The sequence below is a fragment of the Mauremys reevesii genome, linkage group 16, assembly GCF_016161935.1.
Source record: "Mauremys reevesii isolate NIE-2019 linkage group 16, ASM1616193v1, whole genome shotgun sequence".
In the NCBI taxonomy this organism is placed as follows: domain Eukaryota; kingdom Metazoa; phylum Chordata; order Testudines; family Geoemydidae; genus Mauremys; species Mauremys reevesii.
In genome coordinates, this window is record NC_052638.1 from 7,998,916 (window position 1) to 8,019,491 (window position 20,576).

A 20,576-nucleotide genomic window follows, 5' to 3' on the forward strand; every position below is an offset into this window, starting at 1 on the left:
CAAAATTCATTGCATTGTTGTCCTCATTCAACTGAGCCTGAGCACGGGCACGTATGCCAGTAATGCACTTTATCTTTCATCTCATAGGCCTGAGTCACTTGTGTGTGTGTTCAAATTGGAGGCCCACCCCTTTTTTTCCTGGAAAAATAAGTTGAAACACTTAGATGCAACTAAAATCAGGTGAAAATTAAAGGTCCACTTTTTGTTAGTATTTTCATATATGGGTTCCAACCCATCCAACTTTGAAAAAAGGTTTCTTTTACTGAAGCATGTTAAAAATCATTCAGGGAGGTAATTGTACAAGTATATCAGAACTCATTATTTCAGACTTACAAAAGCATGGGACTTGTAATGGAGGTGAAGGATTTCTTATTCTAAAGGCATGGTCAACATTTAAAAAAAATTATACTGGCATAACTGGCAGTCAGGGGTGTGACTCCCCAGAGTAGATGCCTTGTTGTTCGCAGAGGTGGTGTTCCCACACCAGCACAGAAACTGTCGGCGTACACCCCATCTACACTAGGGGGCTATGCTGACACAGGCACTGTAGTAGATTCGAATTAGCCTCAGGCTACATCTGTAAGAGATGGGGTGAGATTCCCAGAAGCATGCTAGCTCTCATCTCCAGTGGCATGCTGAACACAACCATAACATGGGCAGTAGCAGCTCATCCTAGCTGCCCAGCATCTGTACCTCCCATGGGGTTTGGGCAGGTTTGTACTCAGGGCAGCTAGCACGTGCCATTGCTGCTACCACAGTTACCCCAACTATTTTTGTGCCAAGTCAGAAGTATGTTTACATGAGCATGGGATCACACCGCTAGTTGGCAGTGTAGACGCAGCCATATTCATGTGGATCAAATCCAGCTCAGGTAAGTAGTGAGCAAAGTCACTGCTAAGCAGTGACTCTTTGGTAACCTTCATGAAATCAACTGGTAGTCTCAGTTCAATTCCTAGAGGACATGTATATGCAGCACCAAAACCACTGCCACAACGGCCACTATTTTAAGCAATCTCAGAAGAGAGACCAAGGAATGAATGGACACAGACTGTGTTCTCATCCCTTGGGGAAGATGACTCTCTAAAACAGGAAGAAGCATATTAGCAGTGTTCTGCACTGCTTTTGCCCATGCTGTCTGCTGCAGGTAGTATTTAAAGTGAAATCCTCTATCATTTTGCATCAGTCACAACCTATTTTTCATAAACCCTTACACATAACACTTAAAAATTCCAAATTAAATTTCCTAGAGCACAATAATGTGGTGTATCAAACCATGGAGCTTCCAGCGGCCTAGAACTAAGCATCACTGCAGTGCTGCAAGCTATTACTGTTGTTGGTGAGCATTTTAAATACATTCCCTCATGCAGATCTTGTTAACAAGAACACAGGAAAGGGAGGATTGAACCTCTTGGAGGAGCAGAGCCAGGCAAGTGCTTACAGGGATTAGGAAACAGCCACATGAAGGAATTTCACAGCTGGGATGCAAAAGCAGGTATTAGTGTAACTGGGAATAAAACCATTTTCTCGAGGGATGCTGGAAATTTTCCAGTTCATTCAGAGCAAAGGGAAGATCTGGTCAGTGGAGAAGTTACTGGCTTTATTCCTTATCTGAGAGTCTTATGGGCACATAACATTTATAGGAGTCACATATGCACATCAACAGGAGAGAATCTGTATTTTGTGGCATTAGCCACAGAAATTCCATGCCAGAAACAGGTCTTGGGACACTGCTCTTCCCAAAAAGCTTCTTTATTCACTGAGTCTCTGTTCAGTTTTTACCTCTACTTCAGACAGATGCATAAAACCTTTGATCTTAAGCTACGTTTTCTTACCAACCTAATACTTACTGTCTGACTACACTTCAGAAAGACTGCTGAGAGGAATCCACTGGGAGCAGCACAGCTTTCTTTGAAGCTTTCTTTTTACTATCTGCATTACACAGTACTAAACTTAAAGTTTTATTACGTGAATGCCTGTCATGTCAGCAATTAGGAAGAGACCAAAACACCTCTCACTACTGTGCTTCTCTTTCAGACTAAGGATGCAATATTATGCTCAGGGAAAGAAAGAGAAAGTAGGACATGCCCACAGTTCACCACACAAAATTGTTTCAAGTTGGTAATAGATCTGGCACTTAGAAACATTAAAACACAGAAAACCTCTTTCACACAACAATAAAATAGCCCCCACCAGCAATTAAGTTGCCCAAGCCACACTTCTTTCTAAAAATACAGACAGAGCAGGAGGAGGCCTTTAATAAGGCTTCCAGATATCTGGGGGTGGAGCGGAGAGATGGGAGGAGCATGCTGGCAAATCAAAGGAACATGATTTCTTAGGTGCTTCAGAGCAATTCAGACAGTCAAGGGCAGTAGAGGTAGCAAGAATCAGATCTCCAATGCCCAACTGCAATATGGTTTTCAGAAGGGCTGTCGATTAACCGCAGTTAACTCATGCAATTAACTCAAAAGATTAATCACGATGCTTAATCGCACTGTTAAACAATAGAATACCAACTGAAATTTATTAAACATTTTAGGGATGTTTTTCTACATTTTCAGATATATTGATTTCTATTACAGCACAGAATACAAAGTGCACAGTGCTCACTTTATATCTTTTTTATTACAAATATTTGCACTGTAAAAATGATAAACAGAAGAAACAGTATTCTTCTATTCACCTCATACAAGTACTGTAGTGCACTCTCCTTATCCTGAAAGTGTAATTTACAAATGTGGATTTTTTTTCTGTTACATAATTGCACTCAAAAACAAAACAATGTAAAACTTCAGAGCCTAGAGTCCATTCAGTACTGCTTCTTGTTCAGCCAATCGCTAAGACAAACAAGCTTGTTTACATTTACGGGAGATAATACTGCCCGCTTATTTACAAGGTCACCTGAAAGTGAGAACAGGTGTTCGCAAGACACTTTTGTAGCCAAAATTGCAAGGTATTTACGTGTCAGATACGCTAAACATTTGTATGCCCCTTTATGCTTCGGCCACCATTCCAGAGGATGTTTCCATGTTGATGATGCTCGTTAAAAAAAAGTGTTAATTAAATTTGTGACTGAACTCCTTGGGGGAGAATTGTATGTCTCCTGCTCTGTTTTACCCACATTCTGCCATATATTTCATGTTATGGCAGTCTCAGATGATGACCCAGCACATGTTCATTTTAAGAACACTTTCACAGCAGATTTGACAAAATGTAAAGAAGGTATCAATGTGCGATTTCTAAAAGTAGCTACAGCACTCGACTCAAGGTTTAAGAATCTTAAGTGTTGTCCAAAATCTGAGAGGGATGAGGTGTGGAACATGCTTTCAGAAGTCTTAAAAGAACAACACTCAGATGCAGAAACTACAGAACCCAAACCACCAAAATTGAAAACCAACCTTCTGCTGGTGGCATCTGACTCAGATGATAAAAAACGAACATGCATCGGTCTGCTCTGCTTTGGATCATTATGGAGCAGAACCTGTCATCGGCACAGACACATGCCCTCTGGAATGGTGGTTGAAGCATGAAGGGACATATGAATCTTTATTGCATCTAGCATGTAAATATCTTGCGCCGCCGCCTACAAACAGCACCATACAAAAGTCTTTTCTCACTTTCAGGTGACGCCGTAAACAAGAAGTCGGCAGCACTATCTCCTGCAAATTGTAACCAAACTTGTTTGAGTGATTGGCTGAAGGAGGACTGACTGAACGGGTAGGCGCTAAAGTTTTACATTGTTTTATTTCTGAATGCAGTTATTTTTTGTACATAATTCTTCATTTGTAAGTTCAAGTTTCATGATAAAGAGATTGCACCCCATTTGTAATGGGATAATTGAAAAATACTATTTATTTTGTTTTTTACAATGCAAATATTTGTAATAAAAATAAAGTGAGCACTGTACACTCTGTATTCTGTGTTGTAATTGAAATCAATATATTTGAAAATGTAGAAAACATCCAAAAATATTTAAATAAATGGCATTCTATTATTAATAGTGTGATTTATCATAAATTCATTTTTAATCATGTGATTAATCACAATTTTTTAAAATCGCTTGACAGCCTTAGTTTTTAGCTTTTGTTGTCCTAGGCAAGGGGTTGGCAACCTTTAGAAGTGGTGTGCCGAATCTTCATTTAGTCACTGTAATTTAAGGTTTCATATGCCAGTAATACATTTTAACATTTTTAGAAGGTCTCTTTCTATAAGTCTATAATATATAACTAAACTATTGTTGTATGTAAAGTAAATAAGGCTTTTAAAATGTTTAAGAAGCTTCATTTAAAATTAAATTAAAATGCAGAGCCCGCCAGACCAGTGGCCAGGACCTTGGCAGTGTGAGTGCCACTGAAAATCAGCTTACGTGCTGCCTTCGGCACCCGTGCCATAGCTTGCCTACCCCTGTCCTAGGCGGTCATCCAGCCTCTGGCCACATAACCAGGGCATGACAGCTGTCAATCATATTATACAGTGGGTGTAAAGAAAGGGGCATTGGACTAGGAGCATATTGAGGTGGACATGCTGCAGTGAAAGCAGGCATGGTATGCTGGTATCCTACGCATACACACCAGAAGAAACAGATGGGAACCAGCATCAAACTAAGAGCAGTGTATTGCCAGTCACAGAACAATGGAGGAGAAAGGAAAATAAAAAGGGTCTCTCCCCAGAGATAATTAAGCTGGAGAGGCCAAGATCACACCGAAAGTTCTGCGCCAGAAAACAAGATATGACTGAAGCAGATCAGCCTAGCACGAGGCAATGACTGAGCAGATCTTATGCCAGGCTGCTAGCTGAGGGGAGGGGGAAAGCCCTCATGCCAGGCAATGCCCAGGTGAGACGGTGCCTTCATGCCAGGGAAGAGGGACAAGGAATCGTGCTCCTCCTGACTCTGGGTGGGGGCAGGGTGCCATAGGCATCCATCGCCCCCAAATGAAGGTATTCGCAGCCCAGCAGGGCTCATGGGGGAGGGCCCCAAAGTCATCACTGGGGGGAGCAGGACAGAGAAAGGGAATGGGGGGGCAAAGGGCCCCCCTAAATAAGTCTCTTGGGGGAGGATGGGACAGAGGCAACAGGGGGAGAACAGGGGGAGGACAGGGGGCGCCCAAAGGAGTAACTGGGGGGAGGGGACAGAGAGAGGGAATAGGGGAAGGGGCCCCCAAAGGAGTCACTGGGGGGCAGAGAACAGAGGGAGTAGGGGGAGGGCCCCCCAAAAGAGTCACTGGGGGGCAGAGAACAGAGGGACTAGGGGGAGGGGGGCCCCAAAGGAGTCACTGGGGGGAGGGGACAGAGCGAGGGAGTAGGGGGAGGGGCCCCCAAAAGAGTCACTGGGGGGCAGAGAACAGAGGGAATAGGGGAAGGGGCCCCCAAAGGAGTCACTGGGGGACAGAGGGAATAGGGGGAGGGGGCCCCCAAAGGAGTCGAGGGGAGAGGAGAGGAGGGGAGGGGAAGGGGCCCCGTAGCTACCTCCGAGCGAAGGGGGAGACCCACGGGGGCTGCCCCGCTCACCTCTCCGCCACCGCCGCACTGCACGTCTCCGCCACCCGGCCCGGCCCGGCCTTTTCAGTCCCGTCATCGGCCCGCGCCCTCCGCCCCCACGGGCGCGCCGCGCTGATGGCCCCGGCCCGGCCCGGCCTTGCCCGCTTCCAAGATGGCGGCGGTGGCGGCGGCTGCGGGGAGCCTGCGGCGGGCGGGCTGGGGGCTGCTGCGCCGCGCGCCGGGTGAGGGGCGCGGGGCCCGCCCGAGGGGGTGGGGAGTGACGGGCACCGAGGGCGCCTGGCTGGCTCCGGCCCTGGTGAACCGGGCGCCGGGGTTACCCGGCCGGCCGGCGCCGGGCCGAGGTGTGTGTCCCGGCGGGCTGGCGCAGGCGGCCGGCGGCGTGCGGTAGGGTGGAGAGCGGGGTGGCGTTGGGGAGAGTGGGATGAGGGTGCTGGGTGCCAGCGGGGTGGTGTTGGGGAGAGTGGGGTGAGGGTGCTGGGTGCCAGCGGGGTGGCATTGGGGAGAGTGGGGTGAGGGTGCTGGGTACCAGTGGGGTGGCATTGGGGAGAGAGTGGGGTGGGTGCTGGGTGCCAGCGGGGTGGCGTTGGGGAGAGTGCGGTGGGTGCTGAGTGCCGGCGGGGTGGCGTTGGGGAGGGTGGGGTGAGGGTGCTGGGTGCCAGCGGGGTGGCATTAGGGAGAGTGGGGTGAGGGTGCTCGATACCAGCGGGGTGGCATTGGGGAGAGTGCGGTGGGTGCTGGGTGCCAGCGGGGTGGCATTGGGGAGAGTGGGGTGAGGGTGCTGGATGCCAGTGGTGTGGCATTAGGGAGAATGGGGTGAGGGTGCTGGATACCAGTGGGGTGGCATTGCAGAGAGTGCGGTTGGTGCTGGAGACCAGTGGGGTGGCATTGTGGAGCACCATTTACAGACACAGCTGGCTGGTGTAGGTGCCCTGGGGGGCGTCCTGCCAGCTCCGTGGTTAAGGCTATGTAGAAGTTTTCCATTTAACTAGACTGATATTTATTTACCAAGCACCAAGATGGCCCTTGACACTGCACAGATTAAAAGCGATGGCTTCTGCCCCCAAGGAACTTGCAAACAAACGCTGCCAGTAGAGCTCAGACACCTCAGCTATGTAGGCGGAAGCTCTGAGGAGGCTGTGTTTAAGTGATTATCTGTGAGTGCCAGTGGCACAGTGCTAGTATTTGGATCCATCTGGTACTGGGCCGTGAACCAGACATTCACTCGGCTTCAGTATATTCTGGGTATCAGTGCATAGTTGGGGGTCAAATGGCACTGAGACATTATGAGTGTTAAAGAGAAGCAGGTGCCTAACTGACAAGGGGGTACTCCACATGCTAGAGTTCTCAAACTGGGGGTCGGTAACCTTCAAGTGGTCACGAGGTTATTAGTTGGGGGTTGCGAGCTGTCAGCCTCCACCCCAACCCATGCTTTGCTTCTAGCATGTATAATGGTGTTAAATAGATAATAAAGGGTTTTTAATTTATAAGGGGGGTCACACTCAGAGGCTTGCTATGCGAAAGGGGTCACCAGTATAAAAGTTTGAGAACCATTGTGCTAGAGTGAATTAGATGTTTAACCGGTATTCTGGTACCCTGAGCCCTGCGTGTATCAGCTGTAGCTGAACCACTAACAGGAGCACAGCAAGCTGTCAGTGCCTGTCTGTGGAGAGGAGTAGAAGCCTCACTGCGGTGTCTCACGCTGACACCAGAACTCTTACGCACTGTGTACCCTTCGTGCTGGCTTTAGTGTTAGGGTGCAAGATCCTCTGAGCTTTACTCTAACCGTGGTACGTGTGGCTGGCTGTGTCATTGGGACACAGGGCACAGTAAGGGCTTGACATGGTGAAGAACACCAGCAGGTCACATACTTTAAGGAAGATAAATTGCTGTCTCTAATACCATGAATCCAGAACTAGTGCAAGTTTTGGGTTAACTGGAGCCAAGTGGCTCAGACAGTGGTGATAAAGTGGTATGAACAATGAGGGAGCCCTGTTTGACCGCAATTTATGTACAACTGTTTGCCAGTTCTAGTCATAACAAGTAGAACAGTGTGAAACGTGGGGGTGGGGAGAGGAGTGATGGCTGATAAGAGCCTGTTGTGGAAGAGGAAGTGCTGGGTGAAGGATATTGAAAGGAGGATTCTGCTATTAAAACTTCTTGGCTCTTGGGACCTAAAGAAAATCTCCTTTAGGGTTATCAGGTCATCCCATTAATCTCTTCCCGCCCCTCCTCCCCAAAAGGGGAACTGAGTAAAATTGTCCCAGATTGTGTATTTTCACCTAAGGGAGAGCTTAGAAGGTGTCTGAACTGTGCAGCCAATGGCTTGTCTATGCACTGGCTTTGCAGCAAGCTGGGGTGTAAATCTACCCACACTATCCTGCTGTGTACCAAGTGTCCATGCAGATCCTGCTGATGCACACTAACAGCTCCTTGGTGTGCTTTGATTTACTCCCATTTCAAAATGAGGAAGATCAGAGCACACTAGGGAACTGTTAGTGCATGTCAGCAGGATCCACAGGGACAGCTAGTGCCCAGCTGGCTAATGTGTGGTAGATTTACACACCAGCTTGCTGCGAACTAACTATTTGTGTAGACAAGCCCTATGGAACTGGTTCTTTCTAAGCCAAAGACGGGCAACTGTGTTCATGTACTAACCTGTAAACCCCATTCTGGCCAAGACAAAATTTAATTAGTGTCCAGTGGAAAAGCCTTAAATAAAAGCCTGCACTTAAATAGCTTGGTAGTGAGGCTGAAAATGAAAACTAGTTTCCTTAATAACTTTCCTTGGCCCGTTGCTCCCCAGGCATATACATAATAAGGCCATGTACATTCTTTCCAAAGTGCAATTTGGGGCATGACTATGATCAGACCCAGAAAGGAATTTAGCAAAGTAGCAGGCCAGCTCATTCATATCATCTGGCACTGGGTGACATTTACCAGGGGAGGAAGCCAGTTTCAATCTCAAGTCAGATGAGCTGCTTCGTCAGTGAACCCAGATTTTTTAAAGTGCAGTCTGTCAGATCAGCAGCATGCCCCTGTGGGAAGGACACAGAATATACATATACACACATTAAAATAAAAAAACAAACAAACCTCAGTTTGGCTAAAGAAAAACAATTATTATGGGATAGCCAAATTAGAGAAGCATTTTGTCTTTAAACAGGTCACTTTAAAATTAAATGTCCTAGTCTAAGGGCTGGTCCACACTAAGAAGCGGGGTCGAACTAGGGTACGCAAATTCAGCTACGTGAATAGCGTAGCTGAATTCGAAGTACCCTAGTTCGAACTACTCACCCGTCCAGACGCCACGGAATCGAAGTCCGCGGCTCCAAGGTCGACTCCGCCACCGCCTTTTGCAGTGGTGGAGTACCAGAGTCGACCGCGGCGCTTCCGGAGTTCAAACTATCGCGTCCAGATTAGACGCGATAGTTCAAACTCCGAGAAGTCGCCGGCTGGTAAGTGTAGACTAGCCCTAAGTGTAGCATTGTCAGGATTTGGTTAGTCTGTCTGTCATAAGCACTACCCAGTCGAGTTCTTTATTTTAAATTCCCTGGCTCTTTACTTTCTTTTCCTTACTGGTTTCAGCATGGAAAGACAGGAGGCAAGTCATGCTGTGGTGGCCTTCAGTCAGTGTTTGCTTGGCTTCCAGTGCAAGGTTGTGAAATCCTCTGCTGTCTGGAAGAAGATCACAAACTGCAGGATTTTTTCCTACCACAAAACGTCTTCCCTTTATTTCAAGCACACAAATATTAGCTGTAGGTGGATGGATATTTTTCTGGAGGAAAAAACTAGTCCCCCCAATAGCTGTTTCTGTTCTCATTCACCCCTGGTGCCTCCTCACTCTCCTTTAAAGGAAACCAATGACTTTTGTGGTTTCCATTTCAGTGGTCAGATGCCCGTTGTACCCAGCCCAGCGTGCGTTCCAGGCCTCAGCTCTGCTGAGGAGAGTCTCAGATGAACAGAAACAGGAGCCGCCACCATCTTCCTCCCAGCAGCGTTTTGAATCACACCCACCAGGTGACCAGCCTGACCAGGAGCCCCAGCGCTCACACCACAGGTAACCTACATAGCCAGTACCAGGTCTGGCCTGCTGATAAGGGATTGGAGATAGCATTTTGCCAAATGTAGAACCCACTCAAAAATCATGAATTCCAGGTTTAACCCAGAACTTGATATTTCTGAGGTTGGCATTCAGTTTTGCTCTGACAAAATGCACGTTCTCTTGACCATCAGAGAGGCAGAATAGGAACTGCTTCCAAGTAGGAATTTCTCTTGTTTGCATAGCACATGCTTCAGTTTTAGATTTCTGCAAACTTGGCAGTTATGGTTGCCTTATATACTAAATACAAGGCCCGTGACAAAACCATTTACAGTTACACAAGCAATATTCAAAACTGGGCAGTCACCATGTAACCATATACGTCCAGCCCTCCCTTTTTTCCCTTGCCCCTATATGAACTGTGGTTAATTTAAGGATCATTTTTCCCGGAGACAGGAAGGATTTTAGAGAGACAGGGTTTTTTATTAAAAGAGCAGAACCATAAAGCTCTCTTGATCCAATATGTATCTGGATCAAGAGAGCACCTGCCAGTGGTGACAGAATAGGATGTAGTGTCCTGGTTTTTGATATTTGATGGTAGAATTCCCTCGCTATAATGACACCTTCTTGTAGTTACACTGATCAGGGTGGTGAGGAGTCTGAGGACTATGAGAGTGAAGAGCAGCTGCAGCAGCGAATCCTGACAGCATCGCTGGAGTTTGTACCTACTCACGGTTGGACAGCAGATGCCATTGCAGAGGGAGCCAAGGTATGTGGCAGGAGAAACCGAGAGCATGTAAGAAATTAGAGAGAGATGAAGTTCAAAGAGACCCAGGGCCAAATTCTTCCCTTACACTTGTGCAACCTTACGGAAATCCGTGGGGTTACTCCTGTCTATAAAGCAGGGCAGAACTGACCCACTGTTTATACACTGACTAGAAGATAATGTTAAAGTTAGACGCAGTGTGGAGCAGCAGGGGCACAGAAGGGTCTGGGAAGAGAGGTTGGTAGAGGAAGAGCTTTATAGAATCATAGAATATTAGGGTTGGAAGAGACCTCAGGAGGTCATCTAGTCCAACCCCCTGCTCAAAGCTGGACCAACACCAACTAAATCATCCCAGCCAGGGTTTTGTCAAACCTGGCCTTAAAAACCTCTAAGGATGGAGATTCCACCACCTCCCTAGCACCCATTCCAGTGCTTCACCATCTCCTAGTGAAATAGTATTTCCTGATATCCAGCCTAGATCTCCCCCACTGCAACTTGAGACCATTACTCCTTGTTCTGTCAGTAAAGTAACTTCATTCTGTTTTGAATTCATGTGATGTTTTGTACCAAATCAAATATCGAACAGCATTCCCTACATGGTGCCTGTTCAGCAATTAGTGACCTACTGAGTCTTTCTCCTTCCTTCCCGCAGTCTCTTGGCCTCTCTGTTGCTGCAGCAGGGATGTTTCATAATGACGGCAGTGAGCTGATACTGCATTTTGTGTCCCAGTGCAACTCCGAGCTTTCTAATCTACTGGAGGAACAGCAAAAACTGGTGCAGCTGGGCCAGGCAGAGTGAGTATCATGTGCTGTAGTTACTAACTATACGCAGAAACATATGTCTTCCTAGGTGCACAGGCACCAGGGTGTAAGACAGAAGTACTGTCCAGTGACACACATGCTTCAGAAGAAAATTTATTCATGTGCAAATGAACCCGTCCATACAGACATGTGCTTGTATAGGTGAGCCAGAATTAGGAGATGGGAAGGATGCACCTCATCTGCTAAGTTTGGATGGAAGTTAAAACTTGAAAAATGAAAATTCAAAGTTGAATCTTTAGCAGATAGATGTATGGTTTTTCTTCTTCCAGAAAGAAGAAGACAGACCAGTTCCTGAGAGATGCTGTGGAAGCCCGACTGAGGATGCTCATCCCATACATTGAGAAATGGCCCCAGGTACAAAATGGACCTGCAGATTCTCTTTTTAAATATGTCCTGAAGCCTCTGGATTCCCTAGCATATGTGTTCTTTAATCTGTCCAACAGATCAGTCCAAAGCTGTGTATGAAATCCACACTAGATAGTTCCTTCAAGACATAGGGGGATGTCCTTGGAGGGTAACAGCTAGCAGCAAAGATTGATGTTGTCTTTTCTTGCAATCCCAAAATGGCAAACATCTCACAATGCACCCCTTCCATTCTGGAACTCCAAGGAGAATTCAGTCTCTGTGCTGGATTGCTCCTGCACTCAATTTGCAAGTCAGGTTCCTTGTAGCACTGGTCCTGGGGCGTGTTGCATTCTGCTCATCTGATGCTTGGAAATGGTGACGTGAAGTGGTGCTTATTTCACTATATTGCATCTCTAGCGTGCTAACGATAAACCTTCAAAAACACTAAGGTGAACCTTCAAAAACACAAACTAAGGTAGCTTGATGAGCTTGTTGGAACTTGATGCTGCCTTGCTGAACATCCAAGTTTAATTCTTGGATTTAACCTCTTCCCTCCTTGGGCCAGAAGAAGACTAGGAGATGTATGCAGGTGAGGTGGTCAGTTCCAGTGGGGGTGAGTATAGCTTCAGTAGCTACCAGCTGATCTAGAAGCATCACTGCTGGATTGGATATGTTCATCCAGCTTTCCCCACAGAGAGAAGGAAGAGAGCATTAATATATTAATTGTGTTGTGAAGGAAGATGGAGGCCTCCCACAAGAGGGTGGGAGTGTTTCTTTCTTGCAAGAAAGAGCAGCACCAATAGCCCTGCTTCTCAAGAAGAAGCCACATCAAAGAGACCATTGCTAGCTGAGTGGGACTGGGAATGCCTCCTGCTCGAGGTGGAGACAGGACAATAGCGACATGGGAGAAAACAATCAATGCATGCACAAGATTGTGTTGGTTTGTTTTAATGCTGTGTGCTTCTCTCCACTTGTCTGTCTCCTTCCTTCTCAGGCTGTAAGCATTCTGCTGCTTCCACACAACATCCCTTCCAGCCTAAACCTCCTCACTAGCATGGTGGATGATATGTGGCACTATGCAGGAGATCAATCCACTGATGTAAGTCCTGGTGCCATGCAAATGGACTAGTTGTAGCTTTAGCACTACATAGCAACGTGAAGTATTGAAGTGTGCGTTGTAATCCTGTCTGTTTCAGAGCAAAGCCTTTATCCTTGTTGTAGAATTGAATGACAAAATTTTCAGAAGTGCTTAAGTTCCCGTTTTCAACAGTGACTTAGGAGCCTAAGTTCTGTTGAAAGTCTGTGGGACCTAGTGGGATTTTTCAAAAGCCTACCCGCATCTCTAGGTGCCTAAATACCTTTACAATCTGGCTGTTTGGCCCATTTACTTTCAATGAAACGTAGACTTTTAAGTCACAGCTGAAAATGGAACATCGTCTACTCCTGGGGGCATTCTATGCGAAAAAATTAAAAATTCTGCACACGCTATTTTAAAGTTCTGCACAATTCTCCACAATTTATTTGTCAAAACAACCCTACATAATCACACCAGTTTCAGTTATTTTGGTAACTTACTTGCTGACAGGTATTTTGAAATATGTCTGTAATAATACAGACACACACACAAATTCCCCCAAGCATAGAGTTAAAGAAACCCCTATGACAATCCAGTTACTGTTTCTCTACGCCCTTCCCCTGCAGAGCCCAGCCGGGGGGGGAGAGACACACACAACTCCCCCCACCCAGCCCAGCCCAGCAGCGGTGCTCCCCCCACAGCCAATACACCCTCCCCTTCCCCCTGGCAGTGTCTTCTATGTGCAAGCTGGGCTCTGCTGGGTCCAGCGGCCCTTAGTGGTAGCCAGTAGCATTGCAGCCCATTTCTGTGGGCGAAAGGAAATTCGGTGCACACAACATTAATTTCTGCAAAATTCTGCATTGCGAAGTGATGCAGAATTCTCCCAGGAGTAATCGTCTCTTAAGTAACTTATGTGCTTTTGAAAATTGTACCCTGTGTCTTTATAACTGGCTGTAATTGGCATAAACTAAAAGGTGTCTCTCTCTTAGACTTTGTTATAACAATGTTCTTTTTTTTAGACCCAACCACAATTTGAGATTTTATGTGAGTGTAACTCAGGGACAGAAAAGTTGATCCAAACATTCACCAGCTTAAAAGAAATGTTTCTGTTCAGGCTACTGTCTCCACCATTGATGATAGCATGTGCAGATTCTCCTCAAGCCCTTCAAAGCAGCTACCTAAAAATACCAGTAGCTTATTAAAGCCTTCATCTTTCTGGCAGGAAATAAAAGCAAAGTAAATTATAACTTTAATTAAAGCAATTAATAAATTATTTTAATTCATGAAGACATCGGTGGGGAGTGGGGAAAGTTAAATGAGCCATCTTAACAAACTACTTTAATAAACTGCACTTATGAGTATAAAATAGCTACTGCAGTGGAAAATAAATAAGATGACAGAAAAATTAAAGAAATAAACCAGAAAGCTGCTGAAAGGAGGTGATCACACCGGGAAATCTAAGTCCCTTATGGAGTTGGAAAGTGATTGATGACATTTCAGAGCTGTTTCAGAAAGTCTCCCCGGCTTTGAATTGGAAGAACCTCTCTTTCACATCCTCTATCTATTCATCACTACTTCTGAGGGAGTCATCAAGTTGTCTGTGGGGAGCTGTGAAGCTGATCCCATTCCCTGTTTCCCTAGGAAGGCGTTAGCTCAGTCACTTGCAGTAGGGCCATCTTGAACACAAATGGAGCTCTCCGTCACCTACTTTTGCATGGGGGATTCGTCTGGTGCATGCTTTGAAGCAGCAGGGGAACAAGGGCAAAGAGTGGGATGCATCTGATACAAGTGGCTATTTGGGGTGGGGGGTAAAGGTTTGCAAGCTTCTAGTGTAGCTGGTAGAAGGACATTCTATCCAACCAATATTTTGCCAATTTCTAACCATGTTTTCGCAACTCAAGTCCCATGTTTTTTCTGGTGCTTTTAATTGTGAATGGAGCGAACCACCACTTCACCTACCTCTGCTGCAACTTGGGGTTTTTAATCATGAAAGCAAACAAAGTTGAAAAGTAAGAGTCCCTTTGCAGGTTTTTTTTTTGCTTGTCATGGGAATTATTCAAGTAGGATAGACAAACTGGAGAGTTTCAGGGTTTCACCCTTGAACTGGTATACCCTGTTGTAATGCATCTTATGGCATTGCTAGCAGCAATATAATGACTCAGCATGTAGTATCAGTACTCTTTATACCTGTTTGAATCCCTGGCAGCTCACAGCTGGGGATTGGTTCTGAATATAGGATTTGTTATACTGCATTGTAGAATCATAGACTATCAGGGTTGGAAGGGACCTCAGGAGATCATCTAGTCCAACCCCTGCAGGACCAATTCCCCAACTAAATCCTCCCAGCCAGGGCTTTGTCAAGCCTGACCTTAAAAACCTCTAAGGAAGGAGATTCCCCCACCTCCCTAGGGAACCCATTCCAGTGCTTCACCACCCTCCTAGTGAAATAGTGTTTCCTAATATCCAACCTAAACCTCCCCCACTGCAACTTGAGACCATTGCTCCTTGTTCTGTCATCTGCTACCACTGAGAACAGTCTAGCTCCATCCTCTTTGGAACCCCCTTGCATCAGGCTATTAGCATTGCATTGGCTGATACACATGCCTTACGAAAAGGTGAACTCTTCCACAATGCATCTGGCTGACTGGGCAGCGCAGAATAGGCTGAGGTTGGATTCCTTCCTGACCCCTGCAGCAACCTATTTGCCTCTGAAGCAGGTTGTGGTGGTGTAACTTTTGGTCAGCAATTTTCTACATGCTGCTTTTTCGCTCTCTCTCTTGCTCAGAACCAGGTGGTCACGGTAACTGTGATATCAGTTTGGTGCCAGGAGAGCAGCTGCAGTGTCTGAGGGTGGTGGCTACTGCATAAGCACAATTTGCACATTAATACTAGTTTAAGGCCCAGAGCCACAAAGGTATTTAAGGTTCTAACGTCCGTTGATTTCAATCTGTCTTGTCTGCTGAGCTGTCCCTTCACCCTGGATCAATCACTTCCCAGCTGGTAACTTGGGAGAGATTACCTCTATTCTACCTCTCCCCTCCCCAGGTCAGCTTATGAGATCTGCATTGTACTGGACAGTGCTTAACCTTGTGTCTCATGATTAAAGCTACAATTATGTCACAGAGATCATAGAATCCGTGACTTCCAGAGACCTCAGTGACATTTTCTGCCCTGAGGCTGGAGCTCCCAGCCGGTCCCCCCGCAGCTCCCAGGCCCCTGCCCTGATGGGGGGACCCCCTGAAAAGTCAGGGACAGGTCACAGGCTTCTGTAAATTTTTGTTGATTGCCCGTGACCTGTCCATGACTTTTACTAAAAATACCCGTGACAAAATCGTAGCCTTACTCATGATTCATGTCCTTACAGATTAATTGGTACACTCGTCGGACAGTGCTGGCTGGCATCTACAACACTACTGAGTTGGTGATGATGCAGGACTCGTCTCCTGACTTTGAAGAGACTTGGCGCTTCCTGGAAAACAGAATAGCTGATGCCATGAAGATGGGTCATACAGCTAAACAGGTAACACTATATCTATAGTTTATGGAACACAGGGCATGTCTATACTGCATTCATGGGTTGGTTGCAGCTTGAGCAGACATACCGAAGCTATCTTTAGTCTAGCTAGCTTGGGCAGTGGACCCGTGAAGCTGCAGCAGCATGAGTTTAAGTGCGTTCTGGCTGCCTGAGTAATTACCCAGGATTCCACACAGGCTTCTACAGCCCATGCTGCCTCGGCCTCTCAAGCTGCAATCAGACCCCATGATTTCAATGTAGACGTACACAGGTGAGGTGAGGTGTGTGCAACTGGACGTGGTTCAGTGCTAATGCACAGCAAGCGCCTAGGTGGAAACCAGCCAGTACACACACACATGGAAAATATACTGACGGGCGAGCCGTGTGCACTGTTAGTACAATAACAACCAATGTGTGTAAATCACACAGACAGTGAATTACATGTGTATGCCTCTCCATGTAAATCCAGCAAAATAGTTACACTGAGTCATGGTGTTTGATGCCAGACTGGCCCACTTCGATAACATCACTGGGAGCATTCCAGGCGAGTCCCTCCTCTGCTTTTGAACCATTCCTGTGTTATGGTTTTAGTATATTAGTCTGTGTGTGTCACCACTTGGCCTGTGTACTGGTTGTCCATGTGCTCCACTCTGAACCTGTGTTTGGATGTCACCTTTCTGCATCACTGGGGGTATGCAAACACCTCCATCACAGCAACACATGCTTGCAATGAGCTACATGTGTGTAAACCTCTCCTGAGAGCCTATACAAGTGTAAAATCAGCAGAAAGCAATAGTGTGTTCTTTTATTGCCTAGGTACAGTCAACGGGAGAAGCACTCGTCCAGGGCCTAATGGGAGCTGCAGTTACTGTAAGTAGTGTTGAAAGCAGAGCATCTAAAGAGGGTTGTTTCTGTTCCTCACCCAGACTTGATGTTGGTTTCTTCATCCCAAGTTTAGAACCCAGCTGAGAGAGTGTCTCTTGAGGAATTTCTATCAGGCAGATGATAGTTTAGGGCTTGGCTACACTGGAGAGTTGCAGCGCTGGTGGTGGGTTTACAGCGCTGCAACTTACACGCCGTCCACACTTGCAAGGCACATACAGCGCTGCATCTCCCTGGCTGCAGTGCTGGCTGTACTCCTGCTCTGCCTCGGGTATAACTATTGCAGCGTGGTGATGCAGCGCTGCTCCTCCAGTGTGGCCACCAAAAGCGCTGTAATTGCCCTCCAGCAGAATTTTCCCATAATGCTTTTAATTAAAGAACTCTTTGTTTTGTTATGATGCCTCTCTTTGTTTTGTTGTGAACTCGGGGCTCCCGGAGCTGCTTATCTAAAAAAACAAACACAGCTCCTGTTTGCTGTGAATGAGGCAGGCAGGGGGATGAATGTCTACAGCTAGTGTTTGCCTGAGGAGAGAAACAGCACGGCGGGGCGGGGGGGGAGGGAGTCCGTCGGAGCAGCTGCTTATCTGGTCTGCAGGCTATTTGCATTTAAGAGTGAATGAGGCGTTGGGGAAATGGTCAGAATTTGCAAGGCAGGGAGCTGACACAGTGTCGGCTCCAAAAATCCACTCTCTCTCTCTCTCCCCCCCCCCACGCTCCCTGTCACACTCCACCCCCCCCCCTTTTGAAAAGCACGTTGCAGCCACTTGAACGCTGGGATAGCTGCCCATAATGCACCACTCCCAACACTGCTGCAAATGTGGCCACACTGCAGCGCTGGTAGCTGTCAGTGTGGCCACACTGCAGCACTTTCCCTACACAGCTGTATGAAGACAGCTGTAACTCCCAGCGCTGCACACCTGCAAGTGTAGCCAAGCCCTTAGTGTCAGTCAGCTTCTTTACTGGTGGAGCTTCAAGTCACGAGCATCTTGAAATGTTTTTTCTGGGGAGGAAGTATTTAAATGGCCTGCTGATTTCCCTATGAAAGAACTCACAATACAGTGCCAAAAAAAAAAATGCAGCTACAGGTTGGATGTTTGAGGATTGGGGGCAGGAAGGAGGAGAGGAAGAGAGGTCAGAATAAATAATTTATCAGTCTTTTCCCCCTGTAATGTCTTTCCTGGTCAGTGACCGAATTAGAAATTAGTGTTTGGTTAAACAGTAGGGAGTGCATTTCCCTCTGAGTCAGTCCTGAACTCCTGCTCCAATTTTATGGTAGGAGATACTGTGCTCTGAAGAGGTCTGTGCTCAGGTAAGATGTAAAACCAAGTTCCTGACCACTTGTGATGACTAAATATCCCCTGGTGCACTTATTGTGAGAGTCAGGGTGCTTGTGCCAGTGTCTTGGCCAAACTGCTAGTCGAGGGATTATGTTCTGGATTAAATCACTTCTACAATCTCATTTGGATAAAGTATCCTCTTTCACTAAAAAGAGGCTGTGTTTCACCGCCGAGGTGGTAGCATGTCTGCGATATATGAAGTGTTTCCTCTGTGCCTGTTTATAACTGATAGTGTTTTGAGTTCCTTTGGGATGAAAGGATGCTAAATAAATAGATTATATTATACTATTATTTTAGCAAGCAAAGCTTGTCAGCACTGTGTTTCTGTACTGGATTTCTCTACAACACAGATTACACATGCAACAAAACTACCTTCCCACTCATAGAAATAAGCTTTTCTTCATGTTTAAGACTGGAGCATTACTTGGGAACAATTTTTACTGTTGTTGCAGTTAAGGATTAATCCCACCCTCCTAGACTGGTCCTGCCATTTGTTGAAAGGACTCCAAGATCCTCTGCCACAAGAAATCTGCATGCTATATTAGAGTTACTGCTGCCAGACTGCGAATCTCATCACTGTAGATTAACTCTGCTTGCACCAGGTGTCAGGGCACATCCCATTGTTGAAGATTTAGTGTATTGAGGCATCTTTTTACCATCAGTTACATTACTCACAAAGTGGGAGAGGTTTAAAGAGGTTAATGGGGTCATTGAAAAGGAAAAGGACCAAGTTCAGTAGTTCAAAAGCAACACATCAACGATGGGAGGAGTCCAAGTCCAGGTGCTGAGATTGTTCCTCCCAAGGCTGGAGTTTACTACACGGGGCACTAAGACCCTGGAGAATTAGGAAAGGGGGTTTGTACTGCTTTCCAAGGACACCTCTAGCCAATTCAGGAAGTGATGTTGATTGTGCTGTAGAGGAAGCCACGGTGCAGGTGCAGTTGTGTTGAGAAGGCTTGACACCAGTGCAAGAGAGGAGAGGATGGGTGTAATTCCAGAGAACAGTTAGGTTAGATTGCTGCAGTGGTGAGCATGTAATATCTGGGAATTCTTTCTGTAATCCCAGTCTGCCTGATATCTGCCTAGTCCCTTCCCACAGAGACAGATCCCCAACCACCTGGAAGGAACAGCTGCATGTAGCCACACTGAACATCCATGTACCACTGGTATTAATTTAGGGTGACCAGACAGTAAATGTGAAAAATCGGGATGGGGGTGGGGGGTAATAGGAGCCTATATAAGAAAAAGACCCAAAAAATCAGGACCGTCCCTATAAAATTGGGACATCTGGTCATCCTATAATTACTTTCATTGTCTTTTCATTTCTGTTCCATTCTCTTGGTGTGCAACAGATAAAGAATCTGGCGGGACTGAACCAGCGGCGGTGAAGAGAGAGGGAGCTGAGTCTGTGCCATGCCCTTTGCCTATAAGAAGATTGAAGGCAGAATCCTCGTGCGCACAAGAATATAGAGCCATCACAACAATGAATGTCCCCAGCACTGTTAAAATCCCCACCCCCTCGGCAGAAGCCTGTCTAGCAGAATGGCACAAGCATCTATATTTGCTGGGATTTGTAAATAACTTAAGACAGGGCTTCCTATTTGTGCTGCCTATTTTGAATAGACTTTCCTAGTATCCCAGGTGTAGTAAAAACACTGATTAGTGCATTATTAGAAAATCGTGACGAAAGGTTGATTGAACTGAATTAGTCCAGCCCCCAATGCCATCTTTCAGTTGCACTCCCCCCTGCCCCAGTCCTGCATAATACAGAGACCACGTGTGCCTTGAACCCCCTAGTGGACATCATGTTTTCACATCGCTAATGGAAATAACACTTTCAGGAAGAGCCCTCACAGCAGGGGCCAGTTGGCATTGTTAGATGGTGCTCTTGGGAAGCCTGTCATTGGGGTTATCCTTTCACTGTTTTTGCCTGTGTGAACTCATTCCTGGATGTGTTTCTTATGGGAGTAATGCAATCAAAGATGGTCATGACGGTGGTTGCAGAGGTTGGGGATACAGACTGCCCCCAACCATCCACTAGTGACTGTAGCTGTAAAGCCTGTTGTGTGATCCACCCGGCTGCTGGGCTCCGGCCAGGGCAGCCGGCTGACTTGTTTGTAAATTAGTTGGAAACGATTCTGTAAAGAATTAAAAAAGTCCTATTTAAAGTGGGTCCCTGTGTGGTGTCACCCTACGGCTCCTTTGCTGCACATCTGCTTCCAGTGCCTCTGGCTTGGCCAGCTCCAGCACCGGGCTAGTCCCAGGATCAAAGGCAGGAGGTGTTTGTACAGCGCCTAGCC

The 20,576-nt window shown here is 46.5% G+C and overlaps 2 protein-coding genes across 4 annotated transcripts in view; one reads left to right on the forward strand and one right to left on the reverse strand.

The window, feature by feature from the left end:
* Positions 1-5,636, reverse strand: part of CIAPIN1 (cytokine induced apoptosis inhibitor 1) — a 17,686-nt gene extending 12,050 nt beyond the window's left edge. The window contains exon 1 of one of the 2 annotated variants that reach the window (XM_039503052.1): positions 5,506-5,636. The gene's annotated coding sequence lies outside the window, so the exon portion shown is untranslated. Of the gene's footprint in view, positions 1-5,463 lie in introns of both variants that reach the window. The other variant, XM_039503051.1, reaches the window with a different exon arrangement.
* On the forward strand, positions 5,566-20,564 carry COQ9 (coenzyme Q9). Of its 2 annotated transcripts, none has more exons than XM_039503043.1 (9): positions 5,566-5,717; positions 9,382-9,553; positions 10,169-10,304; positions 10,954-11,096; positions 11,393-11,477; positions 12,463-12,567; positions 15,908-16,063; positions 16,874-16,927; positions 19,629-20,564. In XM_039503043.1, exons 1-9 carry the CDS (start codon positions 5,648-5,650, stop codon positions 19,662-19,664), a joined length of 957 nt encoding a protein of 318 aa, XP_039358977.1. In that variant the 5' UTR covers positions 5,566-5,647; the 3' UTR covers positions 19,665-20,564. The 2 variants fall into 2 exon arrangements, with proteins under 2 accessions (XP_039358977.1, XP_039358976.1); XM_039503042.1 differs by lacking the exon at positions 5,566-5,717 and adding an exon at positions 9,068-9,251.
* Positions 20,565-20,576: the final 12 nt, after the last annotated feature.

Excerpts from the sequence above, each read along its gene's own strand:
- COQ9 (XM_039503042.1), top strand. The coding sequence starts at position 9,083 with ATGGAAAGACAGGAGGCAAGTCATGCTGTGGTGGCCTTCAGTCAGTGT. Across the intron at positions 9,252-9,381 it reads CAAGCACACAAATATTAGCT|TGGTCAGATGCCCGTTGTAC; the intron begins GTAGGTGGATGG and ends TTTCCATTTCAG. Across the intron at positions 9,554-10,168 it reads CCCCAGCGCTCACACCACAG|TTACACTGATCAGGGTGGTG; the intron begins GTAACCTACATA and ends ACCTTCTTGTAG.